Source organism: Larus michahellis, chromosome 1 (genome assembly GCF_964199755.1).
Source record: "Larus michahellis chromosome 1, bLarMic1.1, whole genome shotgun sequence".
Lineage (NCBI taxonomy): Eukaryota > Metazoa > Chordata > Aves > Charadriiformes > Laridae > Larus > Larus michahellis.
In genome coordinates, this window is record NC_133896.1 from 59479750 (window position 1) to 59497057 (window position 17308).

The window sequence follows — 17308 nt, forward strand, 5'->3', positions numbered from 1 at the left end:
ATAAAATGCCCTGCTGGAAACAGCCTTATCTGATAGGGATGGTATTCATGGGCACCCACTGAAAATCACACTGCTTTTTAGATTAAATTGATAACAGAGCCCTTCCCCCCCAGCCCCAGATTAATGGAATGAAGAATCCATGCATGAAGCCACATATAATCAAGCTTGGAGATTATGAAACAGGCTAGAAGACAGGATCAGAATTGCAACTGATCTTGACAAAGTGGGGAAAACGCCCCAATTAAAGCAGTACGAATTTAATGAAGACAAGTTGAAAGAGTTACACTTTGGAAGGTGTAGTAAACAAATGCACAAATAAAAATGGGAACTCCTGGGAACGTGAGTCACCCAGGAACTGTAACAGAAGACAGACTAGATCAAAGTCAGCCATGGGATGTTCTTGTAGAAAATATTTCGCGATATATTTTCTGATATGCTGTACATAAACCTCAGGAGACAGTTACTCTGCCTTGCTTGTTACTGTATAAAACGCCTGCTGGAGTCCTGCATTTTGGGGAAACTGGGGAGTCATGAGGGGAATGGCAGCAAAAATCAGAGACTGAGAAAATAGTAGCAAAGGAACTAGGAAAGACTTATACTAGTGAGGAAAGTAGGATAGTTCCTCTCATACACAGAATAATCTTGTAAGAAGATTTTGTAAGATCATCTGTTCTTCCTGTCAATCAGGGAAAGTGGCTCAATTTGTAGTAAATTCCGAACAGTGTCTTAGGAAAACCTTCCGATTATGAGGATAGTGAAGATCATGGATCCCCATCACTGGACGTTTCAAGCAAGACAGCCTGCAAGCTGTCTGTCATGATTCAGCTCGACCTCACCCAGCCTCGTGGCAGGAGAGGTGGACTTAAAACCATAGTTTTCACACTCTGGTCTGTGGATCGACAAAGGTCTGCTGACTACTTCCAGGATAAATGAATGCCAGGGTTACACAGGGGCTGGCCCTTCTACTGGCAAAAGTGATGGGAGTCACAGGTCGACAAAGAATTGGAAGTCATGGTTATTTTTTTTTAAGATTCCTTTCAGCTATACACCTATCACTTTGGGATTACCAATGGTTTGAAGGGCAAAAGTTACGCCCTTATACATCAATAGCGACAGTTCCTTCCTGCAACAGGTCTGAACGACAGGTTCTTGGGTCTTGCTCTCTCCTACTGTTTGCTAGACACCAGCACAGCAGATCTCGCGGCAGCAGTGGGTGCCACGCTTTCTCTCATGCTCAGTCACCCAGATTCACAAGCCCTGGAAGGAGCAATGGGACACACGAATGCGTGGACTGCCGCAGCTCTGCTGATGGACTCACACAGCATGTGTTTGGAGGCAGCCACACTCTGTCGCTAGAGCCTTTGGCTGGCGTATGCCTTTGAGTGCCCAAAGACGGTGATCACTCAGTTCACGTACGACCACCAAAGGACATGTTAAGCCTTTTATCTCTGAAAGAAAACCAGCAAACGTTACCACAGATACTAGATACTCTCAACTCATCAGAACGACTAGCCCAGAGTCATCAGTCTTTCCTTCCTCACGAGTCCCAGGCAGGTTCCTACAAATGCTCAAAAGACTTCACCCTCCAGCGGCAGCCTGTGCACACAGGACTCCACATCTCCTTACCGAGAGCACGGTTTCTATTTGAGCTAGAAACAGGGGCACTCCACTTGTGGCTACCATTATAGCATTAGATCCCAGACTGCCTATCCACAGGTACACCTGCAGACATATTTCCCAGAAAAAGCTATTTTGCCTACAGAAATAGGTATATGCAACTCCTGACAACTTCACTAGCCATTACACACGTGCCCAAGGGAAAAATTCTAGCATCATGACTATCGTCTGAAAAACTTTGCTATTTTAAACCATGAAGCTGCAGGGTGAGGTCTGCTCCTATCTAGTTATCATTGGCATGGAAGGATGGGTTTCCATGGATGAGGAGGCACACCAAACGACAACAAGCACCCCTGCGTGTTGCTGTTGCATCAGCCACTGTCTTGCTTCTGTAAGATTGCAGCATTCATGCAGAAGTCGCCATTACCTAAATGTTCCAGACAACATCTTGCATCAACATCTACTATGCAGAAAAGAAAGAGTCTGATTGACTGACCTGCTGTGTCTCTGCGACATTAGTGGTGGTTTAGACATTTTTGTAATTTGTTGCAGAAACTGCTGAGACTTTAAAAGACCAAGCACACAGGAGGATTTACACCTCAGAGTCATAAAACAGCTTCCTACTGTGTTGATAACTAAAACCAAAACTGTGTTCTCTGAGCATGCCAAAAGCTATCAACATGGAAGAGCACCTGACGTAGATACTTCAACAAAAGAACAAGAGGTTAACATGCACTGTCAAAATAAAACTTCTGAAGTCTATGAACTGGGCACAGTTTCTGAATGGCATGCTAGAAAATAAATATATTAATGTCACTTTGCCATGGAGAAGGCAACATCTTTGCCTACTTCTTGCTGTGGTTTTCAGAGACGGCATCAGGAATGTTGTGGCACGTAGCAGATTTGTCTTGCTAACGATACGCTGCAAAATAAATGAAGCTTTGACATTAAATCACACCCCTCCATCCCACCCCACCCAAACCCTGCATTGTAGATAACTTATACATTCTCAGGATACAGTGAGAAATCATTCTATAGTACATATTTAATTATAATTTAAAAAAGTCTAACTCGGACACAATCTCTGGCCAGTAGCAAAGTATTGACACATTACTGAAGTAAAGATCTGTTGCTGTCCCTTCACTGCAACAAACAGAAATCAGCATCTCGAGAAGGGTCTCCGGGGGTATCATATCACAACCAATTGCACCAAATAAAAAAAAATATGCTAATTTCACAAATGAAGTTTGACAAGAAGTAACATTGCATTTGTCTTGGCGAAACGAAGCACGAATGTAACATTTCACAGGTACAGTTACCATGCAACGCATGTTGAGTTTGTCATTGTTTTTTAACCCCAAATCACGAGTAGCATGCAGTTCTCCTGCCCGCCCCCCCCCAACTACTGTATTAGAGATAGTCTGGGTAATGTACCTCTTTGGTGTAACCATAGCCTGTTAGGCAAGATTATACCATCCTAGGAAAGAATACAAGCAAAACTTCATCATATGTATGTTTGCACAATGTACATTTTTTACCATTTAAAAAAACAAAACATGTTACATAGATTCTCAAACACAGCTCTGTCAAAAATGAAATTTTAAGCTTAAGAAATAGTTTTTAAACTACAAGGCCACCCCATTACTTTTTTATGAACAATTTAAAAAGTTCCCACCCCTAAAAATCTGCCAGTATATTTCCTCAGCTGTAACAGTCTTACCCACTCTCTAATACAGTTGATCTTTGCTTGACAGCAATAACAGTTCTTACATTTCTTAAATGCACGAGATAATGGACTCCAGGATAGATATAGTTCTTAAATGTGTTACACTGGAACAAATCCGCCTTAAATGATTAATTGGTCAATTCGGGTGTTTCCTGGCACCACCGCTCAGGCAGGGACTTCTCCTGTTCACTGATGTGAGTTCTGGCTTTTGTTGACATCGAGCTCCACGACCACACACGGGTGTTCAAAATTTGAGTACAACAGCGATTCACTGGATACTCTTGTACCCTGTTTGCTCAAAAACACGGAGGAGCATTGTCTTCTGTATTCCCTCATCCAAACGGGGCAGCAGCCCCATCGCGGCACCTTTGGCCAACACAGAACTATTTGGATGCAAAGTAGAATTTTTTAATTATTTTTTTTTGTAGTTGTTTAAGCAACTGCAATGGGTTTAAGCAACTGCAACAGCAGACTTAACTTGCAGGGTCTTTATTAGAGGGTTACCATCTTCCTCAGCTTTATACAATGGAGCCCTTTGAAGAAGACAAATGAATTGACTGAATCCTTGTGGCCAACGTCCTCTGTAAGTCTTGTAGTACATTTTGACCAGACGTTTCTCCATTCTTGTCATACAACAGCTGTTTGAAAGCTTCGTTTTCAATGAGGACCATCATATTTTTTAGAAAGTAGCCTTCACAATAGGCAGATAGTTCTGTGACTCCGAGAAACTACAAAAAGTGAAATTAGAGAAAGATAACTATTCTGATAAAACCTGCTCAACAAATACAGTGCGTAAGAATTGCACACAAACAAATACACAAACTAAGACTTTCAGACAGGCACAGTCACCCTTACAGATATATGTGGGAGGGGAAGGAGTTAATCAGTATTTTACACTGATGATTCTGGTCACAATTGCATGTTATAAGGCCACGGCTGTTAAGGAAACAAACTTCAGGGCCGAAGCTTTGCTCCCTTGGAAATTAGTGGAAGTTTTACCACAGAGTTCACTAGACCCATGATTTCATGCTAGGAGTTACACCCTAAAACTATAGGTTTGGGACAACTTACTACAGACCAAGTTTAATTAACGCCATCTTTTAGGAAGGACGGAACACAGGGCCTGTCATGAGAAGTTTCATGCTTCAAGGAAGCTTTGGAGGAGAAATGGAGGTTTGCAGAGCATGTGGTTTGAGGCTGTCAGTATCCCCCTTCTGCTGAACCATGTATGGGTAATAGGCAGGGATACTGCAATGTGCAAGGAAACCTTAAGGCTGGGAGCAAAAATCTATGCGCAAACCTTAAATAACTCATACTGGTTATTTGATGGGTGACCCATACTGGCCATCACCCGCTGGCTAGATCCTGTAGTCACACGACACGTATAGCCATGATATTCCACTGTAAGTGTAATTACAAGCCAATGCAAGTGTAGAGATGCTCAGCCCATCCTCCAGCCCAAGTAAGCTCCTGCTGGGTCCGAGCTCGGAGTAAAGCAGGAACCTTTGGCTGCGAGGTGCAACCCAAAGGGCCAGAACTGCTGCGGCATTGCATAGCTTTGGGTCCAGACTGCAACAGCTACACAGCAGCGTTGCCCACCACCACCTTAATATCACAATCAGAACCAAGAATGGAAATTGCTAAAAAAAAAAAAAAAAAAAAAAAAAAGCTAAAAATAAAGAATTAAAAAGCCCCAAAACAGATTAGGCCTAAGTCGGATCTGTCTTCCCGAGGACAATGAATTATTTCAACTTGAGATCAAGTTGATGAAAACCATGTAAGTTTTCATCAAATTATTAATGCATTATTTTGCACGTGGATGTGACAGCATAACTGTGAATCTGTATTCTTCTCTTAAGCACCATTCATCCCTATCTGTTATTTCAATACATTCATGACGTTGAGGACATAATGTATTTTTCTTTTCTTTTTTAGTTTGTTCTGAGGCCCAAGACTGCAATCTGCGCAAGTGCTGAGTGTTTTAGGCAGGTATTTGAAAATCCAATTGATTTTGCTGGGAGTTTGGGGGCATTCATGTAAAACACAACTGGTATCCAGAGGTAACTAATCAATCATCATTATAAATCCAATTTGCCCAGTTACTTCACTTCTCTCTGGAGGTAAAAAAACAGTGACAAAGACTTTGAAAAATGAAACCCTGAAAGTGATACTAATCCACCGTCTGCCTTTGTAGATGTTGCAATTGAAAGAATGGAAAGCCTGTAGGGATGCCACAGATGATTTTAATACTCTCAATTAAGGTTTTTAATTGCAAATGTGACCAAATCCGTATTTTCTCACCTTCCTACCAATACTTCACCTATTTAGCCCGGAGTTTCAATCTCTTTTTTCCTACAGCTCCTTTTACACAGCTCACCATCCTGCTGAACACAACCTATGCCGCCACCACAAATAGACTTCCAAATCTGTTCTCACTTCATGCTATGATTCCACAAAGTATCTTTCTCTCAATCATGATGACAAAGACTGTGCTCCATGTGTCTGTGGGCCAACCTGCTCACACATCCCCATCTGGAAAAGCAAGTCTCAGCATCGCCTGAGTTCCTGCAGGTGCAGCTGAGCTTGCAAAGTGGCAAGGATGAGAAAAGGTACCTACAACAGGAGCAAATTACTCCAAACCTGCTCCTGGCTGATGCGGTGTTTCCTGGCTTCAGTGCCTGATCATCTTATTCCCATCCTCACTGCAGTCTAACACGAGTTTCTTCCATGCTTCAGAGGGCAACATGGAAAGGTAGATGGTTGCCTGGCAAGCTGCGCTCGAAGTGCCTGTGAGCTCCCCTGGCTCACCAGGACCATCTGGCCTCTTTCGCCACATACCATTATCTCGTATTCACATAAAAAAACAAATGAAGTGGCTGTGTGATGGGAGCACTCTGGGCAGAACGATCTGTGCTCAGATTAATCACCTGCACACCACACAGACCAGGTGCAAATAGATGGAGCGTCTTCTCTGCTCTGCAGACAGTGTAATAGAGAGGTATCTGAAATACCTTTAAATGTGCTAGCTGAGGTCCTGGGAACCTTTTGGCTATAGCGGTAATGAAACTTAGCCCTGGTAATTTATTGGAAGCAGGCTAAATTAGCTCCAGCAGAGCTCCAGCGTGATGCTTGGCTATCTCTGCGATGCACTGCCCATGCCAGTGCCACCATGACCCTGGCTGTAAAAGCCTCTCAAGTACACTGTTTCCACTGACTCCACTGCAGGCACAAAAAACTTGCAGACTGGGGCCCTTACAGGCAAAGAAGGAGCCAGATTTAGCTACAGGGTTTGTCCAGTCCCAGCATCAGCAGTGTACAAGTTCCTCAGACAGGTCTAAAGCTCCATGTAAGAACCTTCTTCAATCAGGATGTAAATAACAACCACATTTCACAATTCAAAGAAAACATGTAATTTTAAAACAAAATTATTCATTTTACTTTTAGTAACAGTAATAAAAATTGAGAAGTTCCCACATGAGCTAGAAGATAAATCAAATATTTTTGAAAAGATTCCAACACTGCTGATTTTTTTTCCTATTACAATAAACAGACCTAAAGATACACCTAATTTCTTATTCATTTTATAGGTGGAACTTAAGCCATTTCAAACTGCGCTGATTGCGCATTATCTGTGCATCAAGACCTAACATTACTACTCTCTGTAGGAAATACCTGATAATGGGAAGGGAGGTCAGACCTGCAGGGGTTTGGAGCAATCTGCAGGATTACTCTGTTCAATCAAACCTCCGTGTCACGCTGCACCGTTTTATCTTTCATATAAGACCATGTAAGTTAAAGAAAAAAATCATCTAAGGAATGCTTTAAAAATATTTCAATGCAACTATTTGTATATCATTTCCATCTTCCAACTGAAAGTCTAACTACTAAGCACACAAGAGGAGGAGAAAAACTGAAACTAATCAATGTGGCAACCACCTCCATCAATGAGCAAAAATAGGTTTTCTAGGTCAAAAAATGCCATGCTTTTATGCCTAATGACTTAGGCCCCCTCACAAGCTAAGTAAATTATTTGATTCCAATAAGAAGCTATGAATCTCTCCTCTCCAAGACATAAAATTCTCATTACCATCCTTGCACGGCTCAGAGACGTTGCACTTTGACAATGTGGCATTTTTATATATTGACAAGCTGCCACCAGCACTGAGTACATCACCCCAGCGGGCTTCAGGCAGGAGGAAACAGGAAACTGTAATGGGAAAATGCAGCTTGGAAGGTGAAAGACAGGTGTCCTATTCAGTTAGGTGATTCTTGTTGATAACTCGGCAGTTTGGGTTGCCATGATAAGGGACAGGTCTGCCCCACAGTGATACACTCAAATTGAGTTTGAAGCATGTAGAGAAGGGGGTGAGCAGTTGCCACAGATGCTCTTAGACTACATGATTTAGGACTGTCACTATACTAGGTAGCTATTTGCCACTCAGTCCCAGTAAATGACAAATCTTAAATAAATAACAAAACTACCACTACTCATCATAAAACTGACCTACGAGTATGACGACAGACACATAACATAAAAGCATATGTGGTTATTTTTACCTTGGCATGATTATAAATATCCACGCAGTTTTCTGTGTTAATGCTTTTTGCGCAAATGATCTCACAGTGTCGTTGCAAAGCTTCAAGCTGGAAAAATTTAGCAGCCGACAGAAGCTAAAAAAAAAAAAGCATGGAAAAAAATAGTCACAACTGCTGAGTGATACAGAATCAGAGCTTGCTTCTTTACTCTTTCATTCTATTCTTCTCCCTACCCCTGCTTCAGTTTCATGAAAGTACTGACAAACAGTCAGAATGAGAAGGTTGCTTGGTTGCTTTGCAGTCCCCTCTAGATGACACTGTGGGAAGCTGTATTTGGAAAGCCCACCACAGGCTGTTCAGGTCCACGTCCTGACTTTGGCGCCAGGGGAGAGGGAAAAAGGAAACGGCAGCTTGGAGAGTCTTTGGTCACTTTGCAAACGTGACTCTACAAGGAGGGATCTGCAATTGCATTCCAGGAGAAAAACATTCGGGTTCAACTGTTCCCCAAGCTCTGGGTGAAACAGAGCACCTGGTCTGGATGTGGGGATGTCAGCGGAAGTGCCAGGATGAAGAGTATAGAGGAATTAAACCAGATGATGATAACCACGCTGGGCAGTCTTAAAAATCTAGAGAGGGAATCAATGTCAAATCTGTCACCTCAGCAGGCTCAAGGAAATGGAGTCAGATCTCCATATGCTCCTTGCTCTAGCTCATGAGCAGCGGTCAGATCATGTCTAGGCCACAGGCACTGAAACACTGCCCAGCTCCACGTGACCCCAAGGAGTGGGTACACAGCAGGACATGATGCAAACATGGGAACCAGCTTGGTGCGAGGCACTGCCTAGTTAACATTCATGTTAGTGCCACGTGCCTGTATCCTGCGCTACCATGGCTCTCCTGCCATCAGGACTCAAGGTGACCTCCCTCTTTGGTGATGTATCCACTCCATGGATATGCTACCTAGACCACCACTGCCTTGGGATGTCTGCGTGCCACTGCACTCTGTGGGCATGACTTGAAGCCTGTGGGGTGAAAATGGCTTAAATTCTGAGTTCTCCAACTGATTTCAGTAGTGCTAAGATTTCCCCTGTTGCCCTCTTTCCATTTTTTTACAGCAGGGAAAAGGAATTTCATTTTCTGTCTTTCCATGGTAGGTCATTGCCTCTGGCTCTTTGCTTTGCCTTAGGAAGCAGGCTGGGGTTCTTCATTGCTTGACACCTTGCTCTAACCTAGCCAGGTCTCTTAGGCCAAGCTGTTCATTTATACAGCCCTTATCATCTAGGGCTGCATGACAAAAAGCTATCCTGTGAATCCCAAAAGGGCTCTCATGCCACTCAGTAGGAATGTTGGGGAACAAAACCCTGAAACTTCCATGACATTATTCTGACTTCTCTTGTGCAGTCTGCTCAGGCTCTGCTTTAATCCCATAAATAAACCCAAGTGCTGGAAATCTGCAGTGCTGATGTGATAGCAGCCAGCTGGCCCCAATTATGAATTGCCACAAAGATTTCTGTAGAGTATTTCTGGTGCTTCTTGTTATCATATTTGTAATAAGGCAAGTTGCTAAATGCAGTTTTGAAAGATAAAGCCAAATCCTCTTCCAGCTGCCTCTGTGGCTCAAGCAGTCACGTGCTGGTTTGTAATTACTTTAAACTGTGAGGAACCGTGGCCAGATCTGTTATCAACAGATCAATCAATCAGTCATACATTCTTGAGTCACAGAAGTTTTGAGATGTCACAAAAGTAGAGCAAGCAGCCAGCTGAACTGCAGCACAAGCTTTTTAACAGCCTAGGTGATAACATACGCATCTCTATAAAGCTGTTGCACTGACTAGTCTGAGATTCCTCATTTCAGAAAGGGCTAGAAATTCAGGAGATTCTTTTAAAACTACGAGTGAAACAGAGAATCAGCGATCTTTTCCTATAAAGCTCAGAAAGTCAATGTGGGTATGCTTAGTTAAAAACCCACCGCCTGCGTTGGAGAGGGATAATTTCAGTCTGGACTAGTTCCATGCTCTGGCTACCAGCAGGGTTGGTACAGATGTCCCTGTACCCACCAGAATTAAGATTCACCCTGGCCACTCGTAGTCCAAAAAAGAATTGCTCTCGGTTTCTGGTTAGCAGTACTTTGGTAAAACTCAAGCCTTGCATGGATGCCCCAAACAGAAGCGTCATAGGGACAGATTAACTAATGTAGGTAACAATAAAAACATCATGGTGGCAGACTATAATCTGTACGCTGATGATTACCAGCTGTTTAAGGAGCTCTGATTTTAATATTTACTGTCCTGTATTCTTTTTGGCTGCCATAATTTGGTGATTGTCAACAGGAAAACTCCCTGAGTGACTACCAAGGATTTGCTCAAATATCTCTCAGTTTTCTATAGTTGGAGTCATTAGGCTGATCATAGCTGGTAATGACAGCACACGGTACTGGGAAGAGGATGACTCAACATCCATACAGGTTGTGGATGTGTGGCTACGCTGAAGGCTCAGTCAGCTCCAGTTGGCTTGGTTTGCCTTTTGCAAATGGGCACAACAGCATTGGATGTCTTACATGAAGTGAGAAAGGGGCAAAGAAGCCTCTATATCTCAGGGAGCACCTTGAGGTTTTATTCACAAAAATTGACAGTCACATGCTTGAAATTGAACTGAAATGTGACTCCAGTGGGATTTCTCCCATGGTACATGCCCAAGAATTTTCATGAGTGAGGAACCAAATTAGATGTTTTTACGTTGCTGAGGTAGGTCTGGACATCTAAGCCTGAGCTAATAAACCAAAAGTTTATTTGAGTGTGGCAGACAGAAGCTGACTGGTCCAGCTGGAGCAGAGAACTTCACCTCTCAGGCTGATAGAGAGAGAGGATGATCTACTATGCTGCTGGGAGTTGCTTCTGGATTTTGGCAACACCAGCTTAGCATTTCCTTGAAAGAGCTTCGCAAAACATCTAACTAGATATTTCAGATACTTTTTTGCTTGATGATCTTAATTTTTCTACTCTTTCATCTCTGACAGTCGACTTCATACTGGCTAAAGTTACCCTCACGGGCGACCGGCAGAGAAGGAGCCCGAATGTCTCCCGCCGGACTGCGGACAGCCTGGGCACGCCGGGTGAGGCACTGCTGGCTCTTACGGCAGCGCTCACATCTTGCCCAATGGCCACATGCCCTTGGGTGAACGGAACACAGATCACTTAGCATTGCTCCCACTGCAATTAAGATAAATGTCTCTTACCTCCATAATTTCATTATTTTTAATCAAGAGTGACTCTGCACCTCCATAATAAAGATACTGCATAACCAGCTGTAATAAAACAAAGGGAGCGTTTATAAAAAGCAATCCGAGACATCAGGAAATAGGGGGTGATTTAAAGATTGCAGGCAATACCCGAGGCTCTCCAACACCACCAAGGATTTGTAGATAAAACTGGCCCAAACCTCCTGATTTCAAGATATATTTGGTTACTCTCCCTCTCTGCACAGTTCAATGTTTCCTTCTCACAGGTAGTCTAACGTCTCAACCCTCACCAGCCACATCGTCTGGACTTTTCTGGTGAGCTCCAAAGCCTTTGCAGGAAGCTGATTAATTCATTCTGAATTGTCAATGTATTTCCCAGTATGTTCAGTACGTTATTGATTCGGGAGAATACAGCACATATAATAATGGTTACTCCCTTATTCCTTCCCAGGCAATGGCACCCCCACCTTCACCCAGCTGCGTGTGGGCATGCATGGATGATAAGAAAGACTGGGGGAGGCTTTGCACTGTAATACGAGCCAGCTAAGATCCCTCTGCAGTGAGCTTCCAGCAAGCCTTAAGTTATTGTAGGCAGCTGGGAATTATCTGCAGCCGTAACAGTCGATACATGGAACTGTCGGAGCGCTGACTCAAATAAAGGGAAGCATATACATGTATACGCCACAGATACAGAAAACAAGCTCTGTATTTTCATGGCAAAAAATTGATTGAACGATACTGCTAAGGAAGGGAATGAACTGTGTCTCTTCCAAGCCTGTCCATTGAATACAGGAAGAGCCAACAAAAGAAAAAAGGATCAAGTGCTTTACCTTGACATGCTGCTTTGTCTGCACAGCCCGTATAAGTGAAATGCATGCTATTGTATCTGGTCGGGCACAACATTTGCAATCAATAGCACCCTGCAGCTTAGTGTATGAACGGAGGTGAAGCCTGTGCTCGTGACACCACTACTCTGAGCTACGTGTTTACCAAATACATACGTACTAAATTGGACGGGGCATGTATGATGTTCCTATCACATGTTCCATTCAAATTCAACGTGAGAACTGACTTTACCTGAAAGATGGGGTACTTCACATAGTTGATCTCAATACAAGTACTATCAGATGAGGGCTTGCTAGACAGCAATGCTTTAAACCTAAATAAAAGGGAGCAAGATTGAAATACAAGCCCAATTATCTCTGGAAAAGTATGGCAAAGAGGAAGGACTTTGCAAAAACAGTCACTGAAATGAATGGATTTGTCACCGAAAAGCATCAATATTTAGACACTGACATAAAATAAAGTTCAAACCAAAAGGAAGAAGCCTCCCTTTTAAGAGATTTCAATTTGAAATTTTTGAAAAATACATATAATACAACAATAGAAAAAAATGCATATGAGAAATTCAGATACTGTAACGATGCATATTAGAGAACAAGAAATAATCTTTTTTTAGGAAGACTTGCAACATTTTAAAACTGCACTCCAAGGAGAGACATTTTGGCCTATGTCCGTAATGCTGCTTTAAAAAATGTGTTTTGGAACAAAATATTAAAACAGCTACACTAAGACTTTCAATGTTTCTCTACAGGTTAAATACAATTGTGTAAGAACAGGCATGAGAGAAAACCGGATAGGTTGTTGTCCTGTGATTATCAAAACCTGAAATTCAGACACAGATTCCAGGAAAAAAACCCACATTTTCAGTTAATACTTGCAGATTTATGTGAAACATATACATATGTAGCAATCTGTTTCTCAAAACTAGATATTCCCATTTGATTATAAGGCAAAAATGGGAAATGCACTGTCAGAAACATCTGCCCTTGTACTTCCTCTCTTTGATAATTCATCTGACCTTCTAGCGGCAGTGCAAAGCTTGGCTTATCTATCAAGACCAGCATTTTCTGGATGGTAACCTTTCCATATCACAACTGCATCTTGTTAATTAAAATATGGCTAACGATTGATTTGCTTTTTTACTAGTGTCAAACTCAACGATGAACACAATTTAGTAGGTTTAAAGCTGGAGTTTGGAATGTCTTTGTATCTCTACCAATATGCCCTAAACCAAAACACCCATTTCTGGGTCGAAGGCAGGGTCAGATACTGCAGTTGCTTTATGCAGATCTCTTCACTCTGTGCTGTGGGTTGGCAGCACATCTAGCATCAAATCCCACATTGCTCAAACTACACAAACTCAGTGGCTTGTCCTTGCCACGTCTTGAAGTACGCTCTTACGGAGGGTCAGCTAAATTTGTTTGAAAGCATGCCTTTTTAAACATTATACAAATAAGGTTTGTGAGCATCTCTAAGGCTGGATTGAGCTGGGTAACCCATGTCCAGTCTTCTGAGCACATGGAACAGACTATAAATACTGCCTCTGGATACATTTTGTAGTTACTTGATTTTATTTAAAAAATGTCAAATGCTGTCAATGAACTGTGTGGTAGTAGCTTGTTTTTCCTGGAGGCTGCATACACTGATGCAGGGCAGGATTTAGCCACTCACGGGATAAATGATTATTAAGAATCAAAATGTTAAGACTCCTCTACGATTAAGAGCTGGATGCAGCAAAGAGCTCCATGCAAATATGCCTCAGTGGAATGAAGTCAGATGCATGGCCAGAAGCATGGATCATTTACTTCGTGGGAATCTAGTGATGTGAGCACTTGTTAAACGTCCTGCAGATCAACAGGAAACAAGCCGTTGAGATGTTCTGCTTAGGAAAAACTTGAAGATTGGGCCACTAGCCATCAAAAAATCTTAACCAAAAAAAAAAAAAAAAAGGCAAACCCACAAAATCAAATTCTATTTTTGTTAAAAACCAGAAACGTTTCTATATTTTACCTTGGTGATGCAGTAAATAGCAACACTCTATGTGCATAAAATGGTCTTCCTTCCACCAGAAATGTAACATCTGACATCTCTTTGTTGTTAAGAAAATGGGGATCTAGAATCACAAAAAGAAGGAAAAAAAAGCCAATAACTTTAGTTTGGAAGAAGTCATGAACGTACAGAATATTTTCCTGTTTTGACAAAAGAAGACAATAGTGTAAAAGGATATTGTTTTTAATGAGTAAAGCCCATAGAGCTATTTTGGACAGCCTGAGACAGAAGCCCTCCAGACAGCCACGTGGAGTTCAGACGAAGGGAATTCAAAGCTTTGAAGTCTGTGACAATCTTTGCTGAGATGAGAGTCAGCCGTCCCCGCCATGCGGAGCTGGCACAGCCTCCCAGCTCTGCTACCCAAACCAAACTGCAGCTGAACGGATGCTGGAGGGCCCCATGCTCATTCATACCCTATTACGCCCCTTCCCTGCAGGGAAGTCTTTGTGCCAAGGGGAAGAGGGTCCTGGAAAAATCGCTCGGGTCTTCTCTCGGTCACATTAAAACAACCCGGGCTCCGTCAGCAGGGCTGGGAAGGCTGTGCCACCGCGGCATCACCCGCAGCCAGCCACAGCGGTTTGTGATGCCGACAGATATTTGGCTCTGGGCCCCAGGCTCAGATCCCAGCCTAATTAGCAACACAGACAAATCTTTGCAGATTTACATTCCCACTCTAACACACCTGATGACCCTCCTGATTTCAGTGGGAGTTTCAGGTCAGGCTAAGTTTGGGGTCCTTCCTTTTTCTAGTTCTGCCTTTCACATTCAGGTTTTTCTCTGACTCGTGCCCCGCCAAGCACCCGGCCAGCGATGCAGACTTCCCACAGCTCTCCTTGGAGAGCCAACGAGTATCTTCAAGTCAGGCTTACCTAGGCGAGAGGTCTGCTTGCGCTTAATTTCAACGAGCTTTGGAATAGGGTAGGGTCCATAGCAATGAGTGAAAATGACAGAGAGCTGCTGGCTGATCACTTCATTCTAAGCAAAAGAAAACAAATATATGAAATGTAAGCTTAGTATGCAAGGTAAGATCAGTATGCAAAGGAGATGTTATGTTGTTCTCAAGAGTTGCCTGTTTTGAAGCTGAAGAATGTGATTGCTGAAGCTTTATTAAAAACCAGAGTTTAGGATTATCAGTATTTGTTAGAAACGGCAATTCTCATTTACTTGATTGCTACATCTCCTGTAGGAATCAGTTTAAATGAAAAGTCCTCTCCTTGGACTAGAGGTCTTATTTTCCTAACAAACTCCATGGTCTCTGTCCCCTCCGTAGAAACTAAGCTTCTTTACAATAGTGATTTCATTTCATTTGCAGACTTACTGTACTGGAAAATGACTTTTTTTCGCTCTTTAGAAAACGGTCATCGGTCACGTTTTAGAAAACCAGAGCTACAAACAGGTATAGCTGCACGGCCTGCATGCCTTTCTACGTGCCACTGTCCCACAAACAGACCCTCTATTACAGAGCAACTGAAGCATCACAGCCTGCCACTGAACCTCCTCACTCAACCCCAAATGTTTTGTTAAGGTGTTCTTACGCCGCTGGCGCTATCCTGAGGAAGCCACCCACACCTTCCCAGAACCAGGTCTGGCCCCTGGCCTTGCCCATCTCTGCCCAGCGTCTGGGGGCAAGGTGCCCGCAGGATGCTTTCCTAAGCGCCTGAACAACTTGAGCATTCGTAGGCCTAAGCTGCAAGGCTAGTGAAATGCATTTAGTGCTTAGCTACCTAAGTCATAGCCAAAAGCAGGATTTAAAAGCTTTGGCAAATTTTATCCCACTCTTTGCTGGCAACTGGAGCAGGTCTAGCCAAGTTCAGTGGTGCCACACAGCTAATTAATGAAATCTTTTAACTATCCTGTTGGTTGGCGATTCCCTTCCACACAAGGAAACTGTGAAAAGATGAAGCAGTTAGATTTTTAAGCACTTAGATATTGAAGGCTCAACAGAGGGACCTGGACAGGCTGGATTGACGGGCCAAGGCCAACTGTATGAGGTTTAATAAGGCCAAGTGCCGGGAGCTGCATTTTGGTCACAACAACCCCAAGCAACGCTGCAGGCTTGGGGAAGAGTGGCTGGAAAGCTGGCCGGCAGAAAAGGACCTGGGGATGCTGGTAGACGGCCAGCTTAACATGAGCCAGCAGTGTGCCCAGGTGGCCAAGAAGGCCAACAGCATTCTGGCTTGGATCAGGAATAGCGTGGCCAGCAGGAGTAGGGAAGTGATCGTGCCTCTGTACTCGGCACTGGTGAGGCCTCACCTCGAGTGCTGTGTTCAGTTCTGGGCCCCTCTGTACAAGAGGGACATTGAAGCACTGGAGCGTGTCCAGAGGAGAGCTACCAGGCTGGTGAGGGGTCTGGAGACCAGGTCATATGAGGAGAAGCTGAGGGAGCTGGCCATGTTTAGCTTGGAGAAGAGGAGGCTGAGGGGAGACCTCATTGCCCTCTACAACTACCTGAAAGGAGGCTGTAGAGAGGTGGGGGTTGGCCTCTTCTCCCAGGTGAATAATGACAGGACCAGAGGAAATGGTCTGAAGTTGCGGCAGGGGAGGTTTAGATCAGATATTAGGAAGAATTACTTTACTGAAAGAGTGGTCAGGCACTGGAACAGCCTGCCCAGGGAGGTGGTGGAGTCACCATCCCTAGAGGTGTTTAAGAAACATCTAGATGTGGCACTTCAGGGCATGCTCTAGTGTCAGAGATTGTAGGTTGGTTGGACTCGATGATCTTAAGGGTCCTTTCCAACCATGAAGATTCTGTGATTCTGTGATTAAAGGGTCCAAGGCCAAGGAAATAAGTAGGTAAGGGAGAAAAAAAATCTTAACATAAAAATTTGAGGAGTGTAGATTTTATACTAAAAATATCGCCAGGCTTATATAGCAGGAATTGAAACTTTCCGTTCTCTGAGCACATTTCAGCTCAGTTCTAACAGCAGTGCTCCTTAAATCCCACGGGGGACGAGGAGGAGCAGCAGAGATCCTGCAATGATTCCCTTACTGAATCTAATCAAATGGGGTGGGAAAGGGTAGAGCTGTGCCCTCATAGGCACACGCTGATGTCAAAGGAAATCACACGCGCTCGCCTGCAGGCAGGAGGTGGCTCCTATTTCTACGTCAGATGTAGCATTGAAAGAAATGCTAAGATAAGACAAATAGTGATACTAAGACACCGTTTAGCACGGCGCAGGGACCAGGCCTCGGAGAGGGGCTCACCGCTGTGGCTGTGAGACAAGGGGGACATCTCACACCGGGAGCGTCTCAGCATCTTCCAGCCTGAGCTTTGCAAAGCGCTTCACAAAGGGAGTGAA

General features: G+C 43.5%; 1 protein-coding gene across 6 annotated transcripts in view; it reads right to left on the reverse strand.

Annotated features, from left to right (window-relative positions):
• Positions 1–3135: 3135 nt before the first annotated feature.
• Positions 3136–17308, reverse strand: part of ABTB3 (ankyrin repeat and BTB domain containing 3) — a 181804-nt gene continuing 167631 nt past the window's right edge. For 5 of the 6 annotated variants that reach the window (XM_074580693.1, XM_074580665.1, XM_074580684.1 and 2 more), the window contains 6 exons: positions 14879–14984; positions 13971–14073; positions 12195–12276; positions 11115–11183; positions 7901–8014; positions 3142–4071 (listed from right to left, as the gene is read on the reverse strand). In XM_074580693.1, coding sequence (XP_074436794.1) covers positions 3862–4071; positions 7901–8014; positions 11115–11183; positions 12195–12276; positions 13971–14073; positions 14879–14984 — 684 coding nt within the window. In that variant the 3' untranslated portion in view covers positions 3142–3861. Of the gene's footprint in view, positions 4072–7900; positions 8015–11114; positions 11184–12194; positions 12277–13970; positions 14074–14878; positions 14985–17308 lie in introns of all 6 variants that reach the window. The other variant, XM_074580674.1, reaches the window with a different exon arrangement.